Source organism: Hypanus sabinus, chromosome 10, assembly GCF_030144855.1.
Source record: "Hypanus sabinus isolate sHypSab1 chromosome 10, sHypSab1.hap1, whole genome shotgun sequence".
NCBI lineage: Eukaryota > Metazoa > Chordata > Chondrichthyes > Myliobatiformes > Dasyatidae > Hypanus > Hypanus sabinus.
Genome location: NC_082715.1, coordinates 76,518,579 through 76,539,112, shown reverse-complemented (window position 1 = coordinate 76,539,112; position 20,534 = coordinate 76,518,579). Strand labels below are relative to the sequence as shown.

The window sequence follows — 20,534 nt, the reverse complement described above, 5'->3', positions numbered from 1 at the left end:
CTCCCGGTACCACTCAGGTTTGATTTTGAAGCACTTTGAAGTGTAGTTATATCTTTGCAGTAAATTTTCATTCTTCATAGTTCTTCATGAATGAATGAATAAAGTATCAATTGTTGAGCCAGCTACAAACTAACAATAGATAAATACCATACAGAAAAGATCCCACATCAGAACATTTTATTTTGTTTTACACTAATCATGCTGTTCCAGTGTCACTGAAAAATTAATGTTATGTTTGAACAACTGAACAGAAAATAATTTGAACATCAAAAGCTGGAACAAAATACAACTTCAAATGATCAGCAATAGCTGGTATTTACCTCTGAATTTGGCATGTATGACCTTGTGTAATTTATCAATACAACAGATAAATTATACCAAAAGGAATGGCAGAAGTGCTGCATCAATAGCAGCTTGAAGAAGCAGTTACAATAGCCATGGCAAAACCCCATAATAGGAGAGCAGAAGCCTGCAGAATATTACTACACTGCAAACGATTTACCTTTATATAATTGGAGGCTTATCCAGCCAGTGTGAAGAAACAAAGACCTGGGATTATTACAGTAAAAAAACTGAGAGATAGAGGGTCATAAGAAAGTGGTGGAGTAACAACTGGCAAGCAAAAGGTGGATTCAGGTGAAGAGGGGTTATGGGCAGATGGACGAGACAAATGTGTGTGGAAATAGTCTCAGAGACACAAGAGATTCTGACGATGCTGGAAATCTAGAGGACCACACACAAAATACGGGGGGAGTTCAGCAGGTCAGGCAGCATCTTTGGAGAGGTATAAACATTTGACATTTCGGGCCAAGAGCTTTCAGGGTGGGGGGGGGGGCGCATGGCTGGTCTGAGGGAAGGAAGTGATGGTGGGAGTTTGGACTTGGCTAAATTGGCTTAAATCCACTTGGTAAACATACTTCAGGTGGAATGTAGACAGCGTCATCTTCCAGAGATGCTCATATGTGTTTTATTGGAATGTAGAGCATGTAAGTGGGAGTGAAAGCATACCCTGCTAAGAAGTATTGTTACTTTGGATAGTTTGGTGGGGTCTGCTCAAGAAACATAAGCAAGTATTCAAATTCTTGAAACTCGTTGGGCTGGTTAATACAATTTAAGTCAATAGCGCTGGATGTTTATACATGTATCTATTCAGCACAGAAGCATAGTGGTTAGCACAACATTTTACCATACCAGTGACCCAGGTTCAATTCCTACCACTATCTGTAAGCAGTTTGTACCTTCTGGCTGTGACCATGTGGGTTTCCTCTCAGTGCTCCAGTTTCCTCTCACAGTCCAAAGACATACTGATTGGTAGGTTAATTGGTCTTTGTAAATTGCCCCATAACCGAGCTAGGATTAAACCAGGGGATTGCTGAGCAGTGCAGCTCAAAGGGCTGGAAGCACCTATTCTGCACTGTATCGCAATTTAAAAAATAATAATAAGGCTGTGGAGGCCACGTCATTAAGTATGTTTAAGGCAGAGGTTGATAGATTCTTGGCAAGAGATTGGGGCTGAAAGCTAAAAGGAGAACCCATGTTGTAATGGTGGAGCAGACGCGATGGGCTGAATGGCCTAATTCTGCTCCTATACCTTATGATATCAGAACTTCTGTCTGAGAGGCTGTGAAGTGAGGAAGGGAAACTGCAGGTAGGAAAGGAAGGTGGAGCATGGAATAAAGTGAAGGAGGTAGGAAAGGCAGCTGAGAACAGTGGGGTTGGGTGGGGGACCCAGTGGGAAGAGTGACAGGCAGATGGAGTGTGTGGAGGAGGATGAAGAAATGGATGCGATTTAATTACACTAAATAGTAGCATAGCAATCTTTATGCCAGTGTTTTTCACTGCACAAAACTCACTCTGTAGTGGACGAGGGACATAAGCCTGAATTATAAAGATCAAATAATTCAGTCCCAGATAATTGTAACTCAAATTCAGATTTACATTTATCTATCACATTGAAACATGAAAAATGCATTGTTTGCATCAACAACCAATTTACCCAAGGGTGTGCTGGGGGCAGCCCGCAAGTGTTGCACACATTCCAGAACCAACACAGCACGTCTACAATACTCAGCAGAACAGCACAAACAACACAACAACAGCAACAAAACAACAACAGCAAAGCAAGCTCCTTTTCCATCCTCCCACCCACTCAAAGGCAACCTGCCAAGCCACAGGTGAAATCTGAAAGACTTACTACTTTTTACCATTAAGAACAAACAGAATTAACCCTATTTTTCAAGTAAATACTTGAAAGGTTAGGAGCATCAGAAATAGAGACCCATGTTCATCTTGTTCACACTCTGCTAACCTAAAAAGATGCAATAATAATATGCTAATTTGATTAATCTATCTATATCAATTCATCAACAACTCTAGACACACATTCATGCAACGTACATGAACATACCATGGTTATTCTAAATCTAAATTCTAAATCAGCATGCACAGAGTTCGAGCTCAGAATTTGCCTGGAGTTCAGGGTCCTGTTATTGGCTGTTCCTGGGGTCGATACCAAAGATTGGAAGTCTTGACGTTGAAGCCCAATGGCCAACGCCTGGAGACTGGAGGCCTGTCCTGAAGTTGGAGGACTGTCCTTGTGTGTGGGTAGGTGGAAGTGAGGAAAGGGGCTTTTTTTGCTGTTGATTTGTTGTGTTCTGTGTTGTTCTGCTGAGCATTGTGGGCATGCTATGTTGGCATCAGATTGTGTGGTGACACTTGTGGGCTGCTCCAGCCCACAAGGTGCGTGGATTGCTGATGAAAACGACCTATTTCACTGTATGTTTTGATGTACATGCAATAAATAAATCTGAATCTGAATTTAGGTCTACGATTTCAATGACCCACATAAATAGTTCTACAATACCAGTGGTCCAGTTTGCAAGAGAGATTTATTGTAGCAAAACATCACGCATGCTCTCAACAACAATCATTCCAACTATTTTCACTTGAAATGAATGACTATCCAGTTATTAGGAAATACACTGGTTGAATGAAACAGTTTCAGTTCAAATCTCTAGCACAAATTAAAGAATGTGTCAATTTATCATGCCACCTAGTGTTCCTCTTCACCATTTCCAAATGTAAAAGTATTTCAATTTTTCACTGCTATTTTTACCATCAGCAAAAAGGGGTATTCAAATAAGCTAACATGTGTCTTTCCAGTAAAGCAGAGAAACTACAGGAGCATCAAAAATGTTAAAAGTTCAAACAACCCGCTAATCAAAGCAATCGATCCTTATCAACTAATCTACAAAGATCTGACCAGTGAATCAATGAAACCATTTGACTTTACTGTGACTATAAAGTTCATGCTTTACTTATCATACGTACATCAAAACATACAATGAAATACAGTATATCATTTTGTAACAATGACCAACACAATCTGAGAATTGTGCTGTGCAGCACCAAAGTGTCACCATGCTTCCCTACCAACAAAGCATGCCCACAGCTCACACCCTCTAACTATACGTCCTTGGATTGTGGGAGGAAACCCACATGGTCAATGAGAGAACATACAAACTCTATCAGATCTGAGTTATTATGGAACTTGCCTCTAAACTCAAGTCCTCTGAGCTGAAAAGTTACGAGGCCGTTGCCAATCTCTATCAATTGAACCAGTGCATTGAGGTAATCTGAAGCCAGGATGAAGCAGTCTCCAGTGCTGTAGCTTCCCCAGCGGCCTAGGATCAAGTCACCACACAAACTCTGCTGTAGTGATCTAGTCAGGTGCTCGTAGAAGATTGAATTCAGGTTGTTATCATCGGCTCCTAATCATGCAAACAGAATAGAGAATAACAATTAAATTACAGAAGACTAGTAACTGTGTTTATAGTGAAGTGATCCTCTCTGGATCATAACAAAACTGAACTCTGTATTCCACTTAAGAGTGTCAAATTTCCTAAACATAAGATACTTAAACTTAAACACAAGAGAGTCTACAGCTGCTGGAAATCCAGAGCAACACACACAAGATGCCTGAGGAATTAGGCAGGTCAGGCAGCATCTATGGAGAGGAATAAACAGTTGATGTGTTAGGCTGAGACCCTTCATCAGGACTGCAAAGGAAGGGAGAGGAAGCCAGACAAGCTGGATTGTGTTTGCCTGCAGCTGCACTATGCAATATGAAGAACTGCTGTGGGTTATTCATGCAGAAACATGGCTCCAGGCAACATCAAACATAAACCATGACACTCAGGGATATGGGCTATATTATTATTATTATTATAGTTTTTTAAAATATATTTTTTGTAATTATATTGTTTTGTTATTATAATTACATGTGCTTTGCGTGCTGTGTGTGACTGTTGGTTCTGTGTTTTGCACCTTGGGCCCAGAGAAATGCGGTTTCATTTAGTTGTATTCATGTGTATGGTTGAGTGATAATTGCATTTGAACAAGAAGGTGGGGGAGGGGAAGGAGCAACACCCCCCTTTCTGTCTGGGTCACCTCCAACCTGTTGGATCAAATTCTGATAACATTTGGTAATGTCACCCCCTCCCCCTCCCCGTTTTCTCTTTTTTTTCATTCCACATTCCAATTCCCACTTGCTGCTTCTCCTCACCTGCCCATCACCTACCTCTGATGCCCTTCCTCTTCCCTATCTCCCATCAGATTCTCCTATTCTGACCAATTCCTTCTTTTTCAGTTCTTTACTTTTTTCAACTATCACCAGCTCCTCGCTTCAGCCTACCTTCCCCTTCACCTGTTCTCACCTAACACCTAACAGCCTGTACTCTTCCCTTCCCCCCAACTGGTTCTTTTCTCTCTGGCTTCTTCCAACTTCCTTTCCAGTCCCAAAATGTTGACTGTTTTATTCCTCTCCATAGATGTTTTCTAACCTGCTGAGTTAATCCAGCATTTGTGTGCGCATTGCTCTTAAACTTAAATAAGGGCAATTAAATAAATAAGATAGACTAGGAAATTAAATTAAAAGATATACAGTAATGGCAGATAAGCAGTGGCAGGCACTTAAAGAAATATTCCTCAGGGAAATGTAGCTTTTCCTGAGTTTCTCCTTGCATTTATTAATACCTATATTACAGTCATGGTCAGTGGTTTTGTAATTTGTCACAAGCTGGTGCATCTTTAAATCTACACTGCCAGTCACAATTTGAAAGAACTGTATCCATTCACCCTTCAGAATTCCTTTATCTGCAGAAAAGGACCTTGTTTTTACTGACTGCCAGGTCATCTCTGTTCTGTAAATTTTTATTGCATCTTCTCCACCCTCTGTAGCCATATAATATTTTTCACTGTATTCACAGAACCATAACCTGTATTTTATACGTGGTCTAAGTGAAGATCGAAGCAAATTTAACATACACTCAGTGGCCACAGAAGTGGAACCTGATGTGGTTTTCTGTTGCTGTAGCCCATCTACTTTAAGGGTTGATGTGCTGTGTTCAAACATGATCTTCTGCATACAACTGTTGTAATGTGTGGTTACTTGAGTTACAGCCACTTTCCTGTCAGTTTGACCTGTCCATCCAATCTCTTCTCTCATTAACAAGGCATTTTCTCTCACAGAAATGTCGTTCACTGGATGCTTTTTGTTTCTCGCATCATTCTCTGTAAGCTCTAGAGCCTGAAAATCCTAGGAGATCAGCAGATAGATCTGGTGCCAAAAATTATACCAGGGTCTAAGTCACTTTTCTCCATTCTGATGTTTGGTCTGTACAACAACTAAACCTCTTGACCATATCTGCATGCTTTTATGCATTGAATTGCTGCACATGATTAGCTGATTAGATATTTACATCAATGAGAAGGTGTGCAAGTGTACCTAATAAAGTGGCCACAAAGTATATTTTACTTGTTCATCCTCTGGTTTTTCTTTCCATTCTAGTCTGAAACAAATTTTTGACACAAACCTAATAACCTCTAACTGTCCCGTTAACCCTCTGATCTGATCTTCCATTTGTATGTACATTCTTCACCATCTTCTCTGCAACTTAAAATGGTTTATTTTCAGAAGGGTCTCTGACATGATATGTTAACTCTTTTTCTCTTCCCACAGATGCTGCCTGACTTGCTGATTGTTTTCAGCATTTTCTGCTTTTTTCATCCAGATTTCAGGCATTTACAGTTTACTTGTTCAACATAACGTTTCCGTTTTTCAATTCTGTTATTGTTTTACCTTGTACCATCTCAATGAATTGATCTATATGGATAGTAAGCAAGACAGGATTTTACATTAGAGACATTTACCATTTTATAACAGAGCCATGCAAAGAAAATGCTGGAGGAAATCAGCAGGTCAGGCAAAGGAGGAGAATAAATTGTCAACATTTTGGGCCAGGACCCTTCTCCCCTTATTAAGGACCAGAAAGGAAGAAAGAGGACAGAATAGGTTGGGGGGGGGGGGGAGTGAGACAAGTACAAGCTGACAAGCGATGGGCGAAACCAGGAGAGGGGAAAGGTGGGTAGGAAGGGGAAGGGGGATGAAGTGAAAAGCTGGGAGGAGATATGTGAAAGAGATAAAGAGCTGAAGAAGTAATTTGATCAGCGAGACATGGACTTTAGGAGGAGGGGCACCAGAGGGAGGTCCTAGGCAGGTGAGGAGAAGACAAGGGGTAAGAAGTGAGCAGGAAGAGGAATGGAAAAAGAGATAGATGAGGGGGAGAAATTACCAGAAGTTAGAGAAATTGATGTTTGTGTTGTTAGGTTGAAGGCTACCCAGGTGGAATATGAGGTGTTGATCCTCCAACCTGAGAGTGCACTCATTGTGGCAGTACAGGAGGCCATGAACCAACATGATAGAATGGGAAGTAGAATTAAAATGGGTGTCCACTGGAAACATCCATTTTTTGTGGCAGATGGAGTGAAGGTGCTTGATGAAGTGCCATTTTATATCTTCATCAGATCCCTAGCAACCTCCTGAGAACAACTCTAGTTTCTCCAGTCTAACCAAGCTGTTCTTCCTAGGAACCCATATTCTCTATTCCATCCACATACTTAAAGCTACTATTTCCTCCAATCATTTTACTAGATCTCTTCTTCACCCTCTCTAAAGTCTTTACTTCTACCATGATTAACATATACTCATTGGCCACAGCAATGGAACACAGCAGTGTGGTGGAACAGAAGAATCATGGGTCCATGTCCATATATATCTCAATGTTGCTGCGCAAGTTGAGAGAGTTGTTAAAAAGGCAGAATGGTGTGCTGGTGTTCATTAGTTGGGGGATTGAGCTGTGAGGTAATGTTACAGCTCTATAAAACCCTGGTTAGACTGCACTTGGAATATTATGTTCAGTTCTTGTCACCTCATTATAGGAAGAATATGGAAGTTTAAAAAGGGTGCAGATGAGATTTATCAGGTTGCTGCCTGGACTAGAGGACATGTTTTATGAGGATAGGTTGAGTGAGCTGGGGCTTTTCTCTTTGGAGTGAAGGAGGATGAGAAGTAACTTGATAGAGCTGTACAAGATGATAAGATTCAAAGATTAAGTGGATAGCCAGAGACCTTTTCCTAGGGTGGAAGTAGCTAATACAAGATGTCTTAATTTTAAGGTGACTATAGGAAGGCATAGAGGGGATACCAGAGGTAGGTTGTCAGAGGAGAATGGTGGGTGTGTAGAGTGCCTTGCCAGAGTTGGTATTAGGGGCATTTAAGAAAGTTGGAGGAGAAACACCTCATATTCCATCTGGGTAGCTTTCAACCTGACAGCATGTTCTAAAATGGGCCAAATGGACCCCTCCTAAGCTTTATTTCAATATAATTGGTGGATTACTTTTGAGAAAACTGAAACTGAAGGGAGCAAAAAGTTTTGTCTAAAGTTCTTTCACAGAATACAGAACTAACACTTTTGAAGCAGAACTTCTCACCTTGGCAAACAACATTCACAGGAACAGCTCATTCTTGTGCTGATTATATTTTTAGGGACCAGACAATCCTATCACATCCATGTTGTTACAAAATAATAATCCCATGGGAGGTGAGCTGAAGTTGCGTCATTTCTTTACTTACCCATACTTCTGTTTATCTGTGAATCCAGCCTGGTGTTTGAGTGATCCACCCGTTTCGTGCTGTGAAAAAGACACAAGCAATAATGTAAACCCTGAATTTACTGTTCCACATGCTGCCACATTGAGCTCAGAGAATGAAGATGAGGTACAGTGAGCCTGAACCAAGGATCATTGGACCAGTGTGTAGAGATATAATCCAGGAAGGTCCACTGACCTGAAACATTATCTCCATTTCCTCCCCCACTGATGCTGCTTGACCTGCTGAGTATTTGCAACATCTTCTGTTTTTTTTGGGATAATGTTTCAACAACTCATTTTGATAGTCACACACCTCTGTTATTGATTCCCATATCCACATTTATAATAGAATTCTCCATGTAAAACCGCATAGAGACTCACAAGAATCGCGGCATGATTTATTTATTTATTTCTCATTGTAATTTTCAGCATTTTATGTATTGCATTTGCTGCTGCAAAACAAATTTCACAACATATGTCAGTGACATTGATTCTGATGTGACAAGGAAGGATATTTCTACTTTAGCCTCAAGCAAAAAGAAATGCAGCCACTTACTTGTAACTCTTTTCCCAGAACTTCACTGGCCTGACGTAGGATGTAATGAAAATGGCACTTCCAAGGAACGGAGCAAGAGGAGTAGAAAAGAGTGAAGACACGAGGGCCTGGGTGAAAAGCATAGCTGAATCTGAAAAGGTGTGGTTAAGGAATCGATTTCATGCTTCCTATGAAAGTGATACAGACATTTAAATCAGTACACACCAGCAAATTGAATGATCAGAGCATTGGTGACTTAGTACATTGCTGCATTTCAAACCTGGCCGAACAAGAAAATCCAAATTCGAAGCAGAGGAGTTTTTAAAGGTTAACCTACAACCATCTTTGCTATAAGTTCCCTGATCAAAGTGAAAGACTTTCTAAAAAGTTCAAACCTTGCCTCTGAGTACAAGGCATTGTGTTCAAACCTCTTTACAAAATTCTGAGCAGTAAATCCAAGCTGGCATTTTAGTGGAAATACTGAGGGCATGGAACACTGTTAAGAGAAAAGTTTATATCAAGGACTTTCAGTGCTCTTGTGTGGATGCAAAGAAGAGCATTTCAATGAAAAACATTGAATATGAGGTGTAACTGTTCATATTTCATCTGGTAGCCTCCAACCTGATGACATGTATATTGATATCTCTAATGTCCAGTAATATCTCCCTTCTCCCCCTCTCTTTTCCCATTTCTGCTTCACTCTTACCCCTATTCTTCTTCTCAATTGCCCATCACCTCCCTTTCTCCCATGGTCCACTATCTCCTATCAGATTCCTTCTTCTTCAGCACTTTATTTCTTCTACCTATTAGCTCTGAACTTCTCACTTCATCTCCCTCCCTCACCCATGTACCACCCCCCTCTCCTAGTTTCATACCTATCAGGTGCCAGCTTGTACTCTTCTTCCCCTCCTCCCATCTTCTTATTCTGGTTTCTTCCCCCTTCCTTTCTAGTCCTGATGATGGGTCTCGGCCCAAAACGTCAACTACTTATTCCGCTCCACAGATGATGTCTGACCTGCTGAGTTCCTCCAGCATTTTATGTGTGTTACTTTGAATTCCCAGCACCTCTTGTGTTTAAAATGTTTTCTAGTGCCTTGATTCATATTTATATCTCAACCAAGTAGCTCACCATGTAGCCAATAACAATGCTCAAATTAGTTCAGTTTCTACCACAGAACGGTGACTACACTTGAAAAGCATTTTGAGCTGTTCTTATGATAGGAAGTCAGCTCCGAAGTTGTGAAAAGCACTAAGTAAATGTAAGATTTCTGTTTCCTTTAGTCAGTTCTCTACCATGATTATTACCTCTGGATGCAGCCAAGGATCTATCATTTGATCCTTTTTATCATCTTCATGGTCCTCTTTAATAAAATTACCCAAAAGTATATCAAATTTTACAAAACACTGTTAACACCCAGCTTTAACTCATCAGAACCTGGCTCAACTCCACCACTGACTGCTCTCCCATCACCTAGACTTTGCAATTGCCTCTAGTTAGGAACAATGCAATAAGCTGCACTCTTCCTAACTGGAGGGTGCAACATCCATACCCTTGGCTTGTTTCAGCACCCAAGCCTTTGATGCAGCTCTATCCTTTTCTCTGGCCACTTTGTCACCTTAGTAAGACCATTCATGAACTGAACACTCCACTTGGGTCTGAAATGAGTAATGGTCATCAAAAGGTAACATAGCTTGGATCTGGAGATGATATTGTCCAGAAGGTTCTTTGGAATGAGGTGTATATCTTGTGGTTATGACTGTTTTATTAGGTGTTAGTAATAAAGAAACCTGTATTGTAGGTACAAAAGAACCAAAGAAGGACAAGAACAAAAAAAAATCTTGTTTGTCTTTATATTGACAACTAGCTCAAATTAGACAGATAAGAAAATTCCTTTGGTAAGAATAGCCTACGAGACAGTTTGATAAATGATGGTGTGACGTAGGCTTGCAGACAAAGAAACTACAAAAATACAGAAACAGCTATACTACATATTGCTGAAGATCCACTGACTAACTGCAGGCAAACAGATGAAAATACAAATTTACAAGCAAGCATAAGAAGTTCAACTACAAGAAAAATGATCATTTAGACCACAATCCAACAGTAGAGGTGTGAGTTTCAGGGCAGGATGTACTGAGGCAGGGGTGGGTCCATTATAGGAAGGGTGTCGAGTATTCACTGAGGGTGCAGAAGAGGCTTTTCCTGTTGATATATGCCATTGCTAAAATGTGGCAACATCCCTCCAAAGGCTTGGAGCTTTTAGTGTTGCTCAGAGAAAGTACTTAAAGCTCACAGCTGAGAATCTCACAGTAGATGCTGCCTGACCTGCCTAGTTCCTCCATCATTTTGTGCATGTTACCTATAAAGCTCATTGCCCTTCAGTATCAGAGACCAACAAGGGAGGAGTCTGTCAATACCTTTGATAGCAGAATATTCCCTGATACTGCTCCTTTAACTGCTCAAGGCTCCCTTAAACTGACTGTATCACCCTGGATTATGGCTTTTTAGAGATACAACACCATAACAGGCCCAACTTCACAGCATGATCACTGATTTCTATAACCTGATAATCTCTCCTCCTCCCCTTCTCTCATTTTCCATTCTGGCTTCTTTCTTACCCTTTCCCTTCTCCTCACCTCCCTCTGGTGCCCCTCTTCCTTCTGTTTCTTCCATGGTCCACTCTCCTCTCCTTTCAGATCCTTCTTTCTTCAGTGCTTTACCTCTTCTACCTATAACCCAGCTCCTCACTTCACTCCCTCCCACCCACCTTCCACCTCACTTGGTCTCACTGATCACCTATCAGGTTGTACTCCTTTTTATTCTGGCTTCTGCCTCCTTCCTTTCCAGTCCTGATAAAGGGTCTGGCCTGAAAGATCAACTGTGTATTACTCCCTCCACCCCCCATACACGCTGCCTGATCTGCTCAGTTCCTTGGGCATTTTGTGTGTGTTGAGTTGCACTTGCAGAATCTCTTGTGTCTATGTTCAGGCCCTTCCTGCTCAACTAAAGCCATGCGACCAATTAACCTACAAACCTATACGTCTTTGGAATGTGAGAGGGAACTGGAGTACTCGGAGGAAACCCATGCAGACATGGGGAGAACATACAAACTCCTTACAGACAGCAGTAGAATTGAACCTGCGATGCTGGTGCTATAATAGCATTATGCTAACAGCTATGCTACTGTACTGTCTGATTATATGTCATGTGTCGTCGTATAATCCTTGACTGCAGGCTGAACCAAGAACCTTTTCACTCAGAAAAAAGACTCCTACTCAGTGAGCCAAATTCCTAGCTTTGATATAACATACTGGATAAATCCGGGATCCGGGAATGCATACCCATAATTCCTCGAAAGTGGTGTTACAGGTAGATAGGGTCGTAAAGAGAGATTTTGGCACACTGGCCTTCATAAATCAAAATACTGAGTAGAGGAGTTGGGATGTTGTAAATGATGTTGGTGAGGCCTAATTTGGAGTATTGTGTACAGTTCTGGTCACCTATGTACAGGAAAGATATCAATAAAATTGAAAGAGTACTGAGAAAATATGCATTATTCAAAATTATGAAGGTATAGATTGGATAAATGCAAGCAGGCTTTTTCTACTGCACTTGGGTGAGACTAGAACCAGAGGTCATGTGTTAAGGGTGAAAGGTGAAATATCTAAGGGGAACACAAGGAGGAAATTCTTCACTTAGAGGGTGATGAGAGTGTGGAATGTGCTTCCAGCGGAAGTGGTGGATGTGGGTTCAGTTTCAACAGTCAACGGAAGTTTGGGTAAGTACATGAATGGGAGGGTTATGAAGCATTATGGTCCAGGTGCAGGTTGATGGGACTAGGCAAAATAACAGTTCACCATGGATGATATGCGCAGTAAGACGAGTTTCTGTGCTGTAGTCTTCTATGACTCTATTACTCTAAAACCAGGGCACTCTATAGATAGAATCAATTCGTTGAAGGGAATGAACTGTCAGAGAGGCAGCACTGCAGAAGTGCTACACTGCTGCAGGACATAAGATGATACCACTGTCAGAGGTACAGGATGGAGGGAAGCGCAATCTTAGGATTACCACCACTGATAGAAGCTTCACTGTCACAATTGCCACTTTTGACATGACATGTTAAACTGACACTGCCCAAATACACCCTTGTGATCAATGAACTTACAAACTCAAACGTATTTGGAATGTGGGAAGAAACCAGATCACCCTGATAAAGGGTCTAGACGATGGCCAGTCCTGATGAAGACTCTCAGCCCAAAACGTTCCTCTCCATAGATGCTACCAAACTTACTGAGTTCCTCCAGCATTTTGTCTGACTGAAGCTGACACCTGTCCATCACAATAATAAAAATCCATTCCAATATTTTGAACCTTTGAGTAAATTCCTATGCAAGTTGAGCTCCTCAAACTGGATTCTAAAGGATACGAGGCACAGCAAAGGGCTGGGCAAAAGCATGGAAGGCTGAGCCCCATGCAATCTGCCAAGGGGCAGTGTAGGTCAAAATAAACTGCAATTTGTGTTGTAAATCCCACAGCTGCACAAGAAAAGAAAGTATGTGTTAAAATTGTGCAAATATCGCTGCAAACTGATATAATTTAGAACAAAACTAGTTAAAACCCATCAAAGCATCCTGAAAATTATTATGTTCCCTATAGAACATTAAAATGTAATTATATAAGCATTATAAGTTAAATTATGTAAGCTTTATTAGTAAAACAGCTAAAACCTATTGTCACTTCTTAAAATCTAAAGAGACAAAAGAAGTCTAAAGAGATAACTGAAAGGATCAGATGATAGTGGTTGACACAGCAGATGAGATTGTTCAGCCCCTGTGCAATTCCTTTGATACTACATCCTCTTATTTGACACTCTTGAGTGGAAATTCACACCAAAGCAGCTCTAAATTTTCTCTTGGCTTGAAATTTGTTATTAGAGATTAGCTTTATTTGTCACGTGAACATCGAAATGTACAGTGAAATTCTTTGTTTTGCCTCAAATCAAATCAGTGTAGATTGTGCTGGGCTGCCCTCAAGTGTGCCAGCCCTGATGCCAATAAAATATGCCCACAATTCACTAACCCTATCCCATAAATCTTTGGAATGTAGCAGTAAACTGGAACACCCAGAGGAAACCCACACAGTCACAGGGACAACATCCAAACTCCTTACAGCGGCAGGAATCTAGCTGGCTGCTAGAAATTGTTGCACCAACCACTACGCTTCAGTGCCACCACGTTAGGGAGGCTTTATTCACGTTTATAAAACTTTAACAGTTTTATAGCTTATGTGTATTTATTTCCAATTCTAGCAATGTTGTAGCTTCATAGTTTAAACTAGTTTCTCACTTCATAGGAGATCCCTTGTGATTAAGAATGACCTATTTCTATCACTTCTGTGTGCTGTGAAATGAATGATGAAGCCAATGTGGGATCCACAGACTCTTCTACAGGCCCGTCCCTCCACATACCTATCCAAGTGTTTCTTAAATCCTACGATGTCTGCCTCAACCACTTCTTCTGGTAGCTTGTTCCATACACACACCATTCTCTGGATGAGAGACTATCCTCTCAGATCTCTTTTAAATCTTTTCCTTATCACCCTGATTCTATACTCTGTAGCTTCTGACTTTCCCACCCTGAGACTGTTACTAGTTTGAGTTTAATTATCATTCAGTCATACATATGTATATCTATTTTAAGCCCGCCTCTCATAATTTTAAACAGTTCTACAAAATCACCCATCATTCTCCTGCGTTCCAAGGAATAAAGACCAAAACTAGCCAACCTCTCTCTATAGCTCAGGCTCTTTAGTCCTGCCAACATCCTCCTAAATCTCTTCTATACCCTTTCCAGTTTAGACCACATTTGGAGAATTGTGTTCAGTTCTGGTCATCTCATTATAGGAAGGATGTGGAAGCTTTAGAAAGGATACAGAGAAGATTTACCAGAATGCTGTCTGGATTGGAGAGTATGTCTTATGAGAATAGATTGAGCAAGCTCGAGGTTTTTTCTTTAGAGAGAAAGAGGATGAGAGCTGGCTTAATAGAGGTATAGAAGGTGATAAGAGGCATAGATCAAGTGAACAGCCAGTCTTTTTCCCTTGGTGGGGGGAATGGCTAGTATGAGAAGTCATAATTTTAAGGTGACTGGAGGAAAGTATTGGGGGGGGGAATGTCAGAGGTAAGCAAGTTTTACACAGAATGGTAGGTGCGTGGAATGTGCTGCCAGGATGGTAGATGCAGATACTTCAGGGGCATTTAAGAAACTCTTCTTTAGGCATATTTGCAGCTCGAAGGGCCTGTACTGTGCTGTATTATTCTATGTTCTATAACCATCTACACCAGCCTACCATACAGGACATAGTCAAGGGTCTTGCTAACTCTTGTTGGGGTTTGAAGATGAACCGACTTAGCCCTTGCCATTTACACCATGAAACAGACAGTGTGTACAGCAGCAATGTCCGGCAAGTGCACGGCACCACAAGGCTTTACCAAAGGCTACAGGGTGGGCTAAATGATGCCTACTGTAACTTGGGTAACATACATTTAAGTAAAGTAATAATAAGGAATATGGGAGGTTAGCTAGAGGAGAATTATTTCCTCTGACAACAACCTTGCACTCAATGTCAGTAAGACCTAAGAATTGACTGTGGTCTTCAGGAAGGGGAAATTATGAAAACATACATCAGTCCTCATCAAGGGGTTAGTGGTGGAAAGAGTGAGCAGTTTTAAGTTCCCGGGCGTCAACATCTCAAGAGGATCTATCCTGGGTTCAACATACTGATACCATTATGAAGAAGGCAAATCAGTGGCGATACTTCATTAGGAGTTCAAGGAGATTTGATATGTCACCAAAGACTCTAGCAAATTTCAACAGATGTATGAAGGAGAGCATTTTGAGAAGTTGCATCATCATCTTTTATGAAGGTTCAAATGTATTGGATTAGAAGAGGCCATTGAGGATTGTAGACTCAGCAAGATAATTTGTTATGTATTGCACTGTACTGCTGTCACAAAACAACAAATTTTATGACACATTCTGATTCAAGACAAACACAATCTTATTTTCAAGGTCACTTAGTATTAAAACAGTTTTCCACAAAAAAAAACTGGTGGAAATCTTGAACACCCTCTTCCCTAAGAATTTCAGGACTGAGATTGATTAAATTATTTATTGGGTAAAGATATTAAGGAATGTGGAAGGCAGATAGGTAGATGGGATGAATGAGCAGAATGGAGCAGGCTGTTCAGTAGTTTCAAGCATTTATGAGGGGTATAGATAGGGTAAATGTAAGCAGGCTTTTTCCACTGAGGTTTGGTGAAACAAGTACTAGATGTGATAGATTAAGGGTAAAAGATGAAATGTTTTAGGGAAACATGGACAGGAACTTCTTCACTCAGAAAGTGGTGGGAGTGTCAAATGAGCTGCCAGCTAAAGTAGGTTGCAGTTTCGATTTCAACATTTAAGAGAAATTTTGATAGGTATGTGGATGGGAAAGGTATGAAGGTCCAAGGGCCTGGTGTAGGTCAATGAGTCTAGACAGATTAATAGTTCAACATGCACTAGATGGGCCAAAGGATCTGTTTCTGTGTTGTAATGTTCTACCCCTATTTGGGTCATCTTGGGAATGCATAAAAATCTGAAATTGTTCTGGGATATTTCAATCTTGGCTGACCTACCTACATTCTGTTCTCACAGCTCCTGTCGCTGGGAAACAATTATGCATCTTTAGCCTGCATTTTTTTTAGTTTCACTAAAACACCAAATTAAATCTTTGCTACAGCCTTCACACAGTTTTTAACTTGTACACCAAAGATAGAAAGTGAAGCAGTGATCTGAATTCTAATTATTTTTAAAGTTAAAGTTTCCTTGTTTATTAGGGAAGATTTTTTTTCTGCTACAGGCTCAAAAATAGAAGTGCTTTAAGAATTTCATCTGGGCCCTTCAATTGTTTCTTTACTCATTCTATTACTATGTATGCTATTCTGTCTTGACCCATCATTCCAAAATTAAATACTTTTGAAGCTTTGGAGAGGGTGCAGACGAGGTTTACCAGGATATTGCATGGCAAAGAGAGCATGTGCTATAAGAGGCACACAGTATCTTTTTCCCTGGGTTGAGATATCTAATACCAGAGGCCATGTAATTAAGCTAAGAGAGGGCAATTTCAAAGGAGATGCGAGGGGCATTTTTTTTTTAACTCAACAGTGTGCTGGTGCCTGGAATTCACTGCCTAGGGTACTGGTAGAGGCTGATACATTCAGGATTTTTAAGAAACATTTAGATAGGCACATGAATGTGAGGCAAATGGAGGGATATGAACATTTTGTAGGCAGGGATAAGTTTAGTTAGCCACTTGATTACTTATTGAATTGGTTTGGCATAACTTTGTGGGCCGAAGAGCTATATTCTTGTGCTGTACTCTTCCATGTTCTACTGCTGTAATGTAAATAAAAACAATGATTACATAACAAGATTACAAAATAACATTGCGATAAAAATCAGTCAAACTGTTTTTGACTGAGGGAATAGCTGAGGGATAAAGTTTGACTGAGAACAATGGTAATTCTGCCATGGACGGTCCCAAGCCCAGCTGTGAAAGGAGGAGGGTTGGGCATGGGTCCAGCAATTCCATCTAGTAAAAGCACAGAGCTACAAAAACACTGACAGAATTGTTCACAAGAATGATTCTGAGAATGAAAGGGTTAACATTTAAGGAGTGTTTGATGGCTCTGGGCCTGTACTCGCTGGGGTTTAGAAGAATGCAAGGGGAGGGGATCTCATTGAAACTCATCAAATATTAAACGGCCTAGATAGATAGGATGTGGGTAATGATATTTCCTATAGTGGATGAGTCTGGGACCAAAGGGCTCAGCCTCAGAATAGAAGAAAGTCCATTAGAACAGAAATGAGGAGTAATTTCTTTAGCTGGAGGATAACAAATCTATGGAATTCATAGCCACGGACAGGTAGCCAAGTCAATGATTATATTAAAGTGGGGATTGATACGTTCTTGATCAGTCAGGGTGTCAAAGATTATGAGGAGAAGGCAGGGGAATGGGATTGAGGGAGATAATAAATCAGTCAAGATGGAATGGCCAAGGTGAAATTAGGCCATTCAGTCCATGCTTCATTAGGAGTTTGAAGAGATTTGGTATGTTAACAAATACACTCAAAAACCTCTATAGATGTACTGTGAAGAGCATTCAGAAAGGCTGCATCACTGTCTGGTGGGGGCAGGGGGAGCTACTGCACAAGACCGAAAGAAGCTGCAGAGGGTCGTAAATTTAGTCCACTCCATCTTGGGTACTAGCCTACAAAGAACCCAGGACATCTTCAAGGAGCGGTGTCTCAGTGTGGTGAACTACATATACCTGTCTGGACACGCCCCCGCTGACTGTTCCTGTGGCTCCTCCCACAGACCCCGGTATAAAGGCGATTGAGGCCTGAGCCCTGCCCTCAAGTCTCCAGGATGTAGTGTGGTGGTCAATTGCTGCTTGTTCTTTCTTCTAGTCAATAAAAGCCGATATCTCGTCTCAGAGAGTTATTGATGGTGCATCACTCAGAAAGGCAGCATCCATTATTAAGGACTTCTAGCACCCACAGCATGCCCTTTTCTCGCTGCTGCTATCGAGCAGGAGGTACAGAAGCCTGCAGGCACACACTCAGCAATTCAGGAACAACTTCTTCCCCTCTGCCATCCGATTCCCAAATGGACATTGAATCTTTGAACACTTCTTCACTTTTTTAATCTGTAGTATTTCTGTTTTTTTGCACAGTTTTTAATCTATTCAATATACATATACAGTACTGCAATTTATTTATTATTTTATTTTGTTTTTTTCCCTCTATATTATGTATTACATTGTACTGCTGCTGCTAAGTTAACAAATTTCACGTCACATGCCGGTGATAATAAACCTGATTCTGATTAATTCAGTCTTTTCCTATGTCTTATGGCCAACAGAAGCTCCAAAGACCTCATCACTGGGACAGGAAGGATACATATAAAGATAGACCTCACTTAGGGACAACTTAGAAGAGGAAGAGGAGGACAATGGTGAGAATTTCCCTGCTCACCTTCAAGTACCATATGAGAGGTTGCCAAAGAGAATTAACTACAAAAGGAAAAGATCAAAGTAACGTGCAGCATTTTAAAATTTTTAATTTACTAGAGAATCAAAGCAAGTTTGACTAACAAATTCAAGGGCTTATAGTGAGCTGTCTTCTGAAGAACTGAAGACCAAATGGAAGCTTATTATTACAAGGCTTGTTGGTGCAGCTGAGCAGAAGATGCTTGTGGGGGACAGCAGTACTGTGGGCGATAACTGTAAAGCAGTCATTAATAAATCAAATAATAAATTCTCTTGGAACTGCTTAGTAAGTGATGAGTATATTGAGCTCACAGTTACATAATATGGTGGAAGCAAACAGTTTAAATGCATGTAAAGGAAACGAGGCTAATGTCCAGACAGCAGACTTAAGTAGATCATAAGCACTAGTGTCGATCACTACAGCACAAAAGCAAGCCCTTTGGCTCATCTGGTCTGTGCCAAACTATTAATCTGCTTAGTCCCATCGACCTGCATCCAGACAATTACCATAAAGTTTACCCAATAAAGGTGATCTTTATCTAATCTTTAAATGAAAAATAGGTCTTGGGTATTTTTAAGCACAGTGATTGTCAGGTTGGGTGGGGATGGCCTGTTAGTTGATAATTTCAAGACACTGAAACACACTCAGCAGCCACTATAATAGATAAATCAGTACACTTGCTCCTTAATACAACTAACTAATCAACCAATCGTGTTAGCAACTCTATACATAAAACATGTAGACATGGTCAAGGGGTTCAGTTGTTGTTCAGACCAAACATCAGAATGGGGAAGAAATGTGATCCAAGTGACTTTGACCATGGAAAGATTGTTGGTGCCAGATGGGGTGTTTTGAGTATCTCAGAAACTGCTGATCTCCTGGGATTTTCACGCACAACAGTCTTTAGAGTTTACAGAAACTGGTGCAAAAAACAAACAAAAAAAACAATGACAGGAAGTTATGTGGTGAAACAATTAGGGAGATCAGAGGAGAATGGCCAGACTGGTTCAAGCTGACAGGAAAGTGACAGTAACTCAAATAACTACACTTTACCACAATGGTGTGCAGAAGAGCATCTCCGAACAACATAATGTTGAACCTTGAAGTGAAGTGAATGTTATAGTAGCGGAAGACCACGAACATCGACTCAGTGGCCTCTAACCTTTATCTTAAAAAACATCAATTTACACAGAAAATCCCATTCAGTTTTCTAATGAATCATCAAAGTGCATTTCCATGTATGTTTTAATGCATATGTGACAAATAAAAGGTCATCTTTATCTTAACTTTGAATAAAAATAAGTCTTGGATTTTTTTAAGCATAATGATTGACAGGTTAATGTTTCAGTGCTTGCAACAGATATGGGGCAGGGTGGAGGTGGGTGGGCTGTCAGTTGAAAATTTCAATACTATTAAGTACATTTTTCTTGGTTAAGATTATCAAGAGGGGGGGAAGGAAAATTGAGAAATGTATTTATAATGCACATCACCCATGGTCTGAGTAGTGGAACAGGGTTGAGGAACTGAATGTTTCAGTCCTGCACAACACGCAGAGCCCCACTGTTGATGACATGTGAAGGACACTTCGGAACAGTTAGAAAGATCCCACAGACTGAAAGTGCAGCCTCATCATGTTAAGTGTCACACAGTGATCAGCACGCACCAGCTCTAAATCTCCCAAGGATTTTATTTTTAGCTTAATTGCTATCTACAGTCAGACACAAGTACAAAGATATGAAGGCTGGCCTGATGTAATTAAAACATCTGCACCCACTTTCAAAATTAAAGTCAAACTTGAGCAGCGTGCTGAGCTTTTAAGTTTGGATTTTAGTGATTGCTCGTGAACATTTCAAGTCTAAAAGCCTTTTGTTTAAGGAGCATGTGAAGGTATTTTTGCAAACATTTCTTTGGC

The 20,534-nt window shown here is 40.6% G+C and overlaps 1 protein-coding gene across 1 annotated transcript in view; it reads right to left on the bottom strand.

The window, feature by feature from the left end:
* Positions 1-20,534, bottom strand: part of LOC132400772 (pecanex-like protein 1) — a 232,878-nt gene that overhangs the window by 73,050 nt on the left and 139,294 nt on the right. The window contains exons 23-26 of the mRNA XM_059982121.1: positions 12,955-13,063; positions 8,546-8,675; positions 7,973-8,031; positions 3,555-3,770 (exon numbers count right to left, since the gene is read on the bottom strand). Coding sequence (XP_059838104.1) covers positions 3,555-3,770; positions 7,973-8,031; positions 8,546-8,675; positions 12,955-13,063 — 514 coding nt within the window. The remainder of the gene's footprint in view (positions 1-3,554; positions 3,771-7,972; positions 8,032-8,545; positions 8,676-12,954; positions 13,064-20,534) is intronic.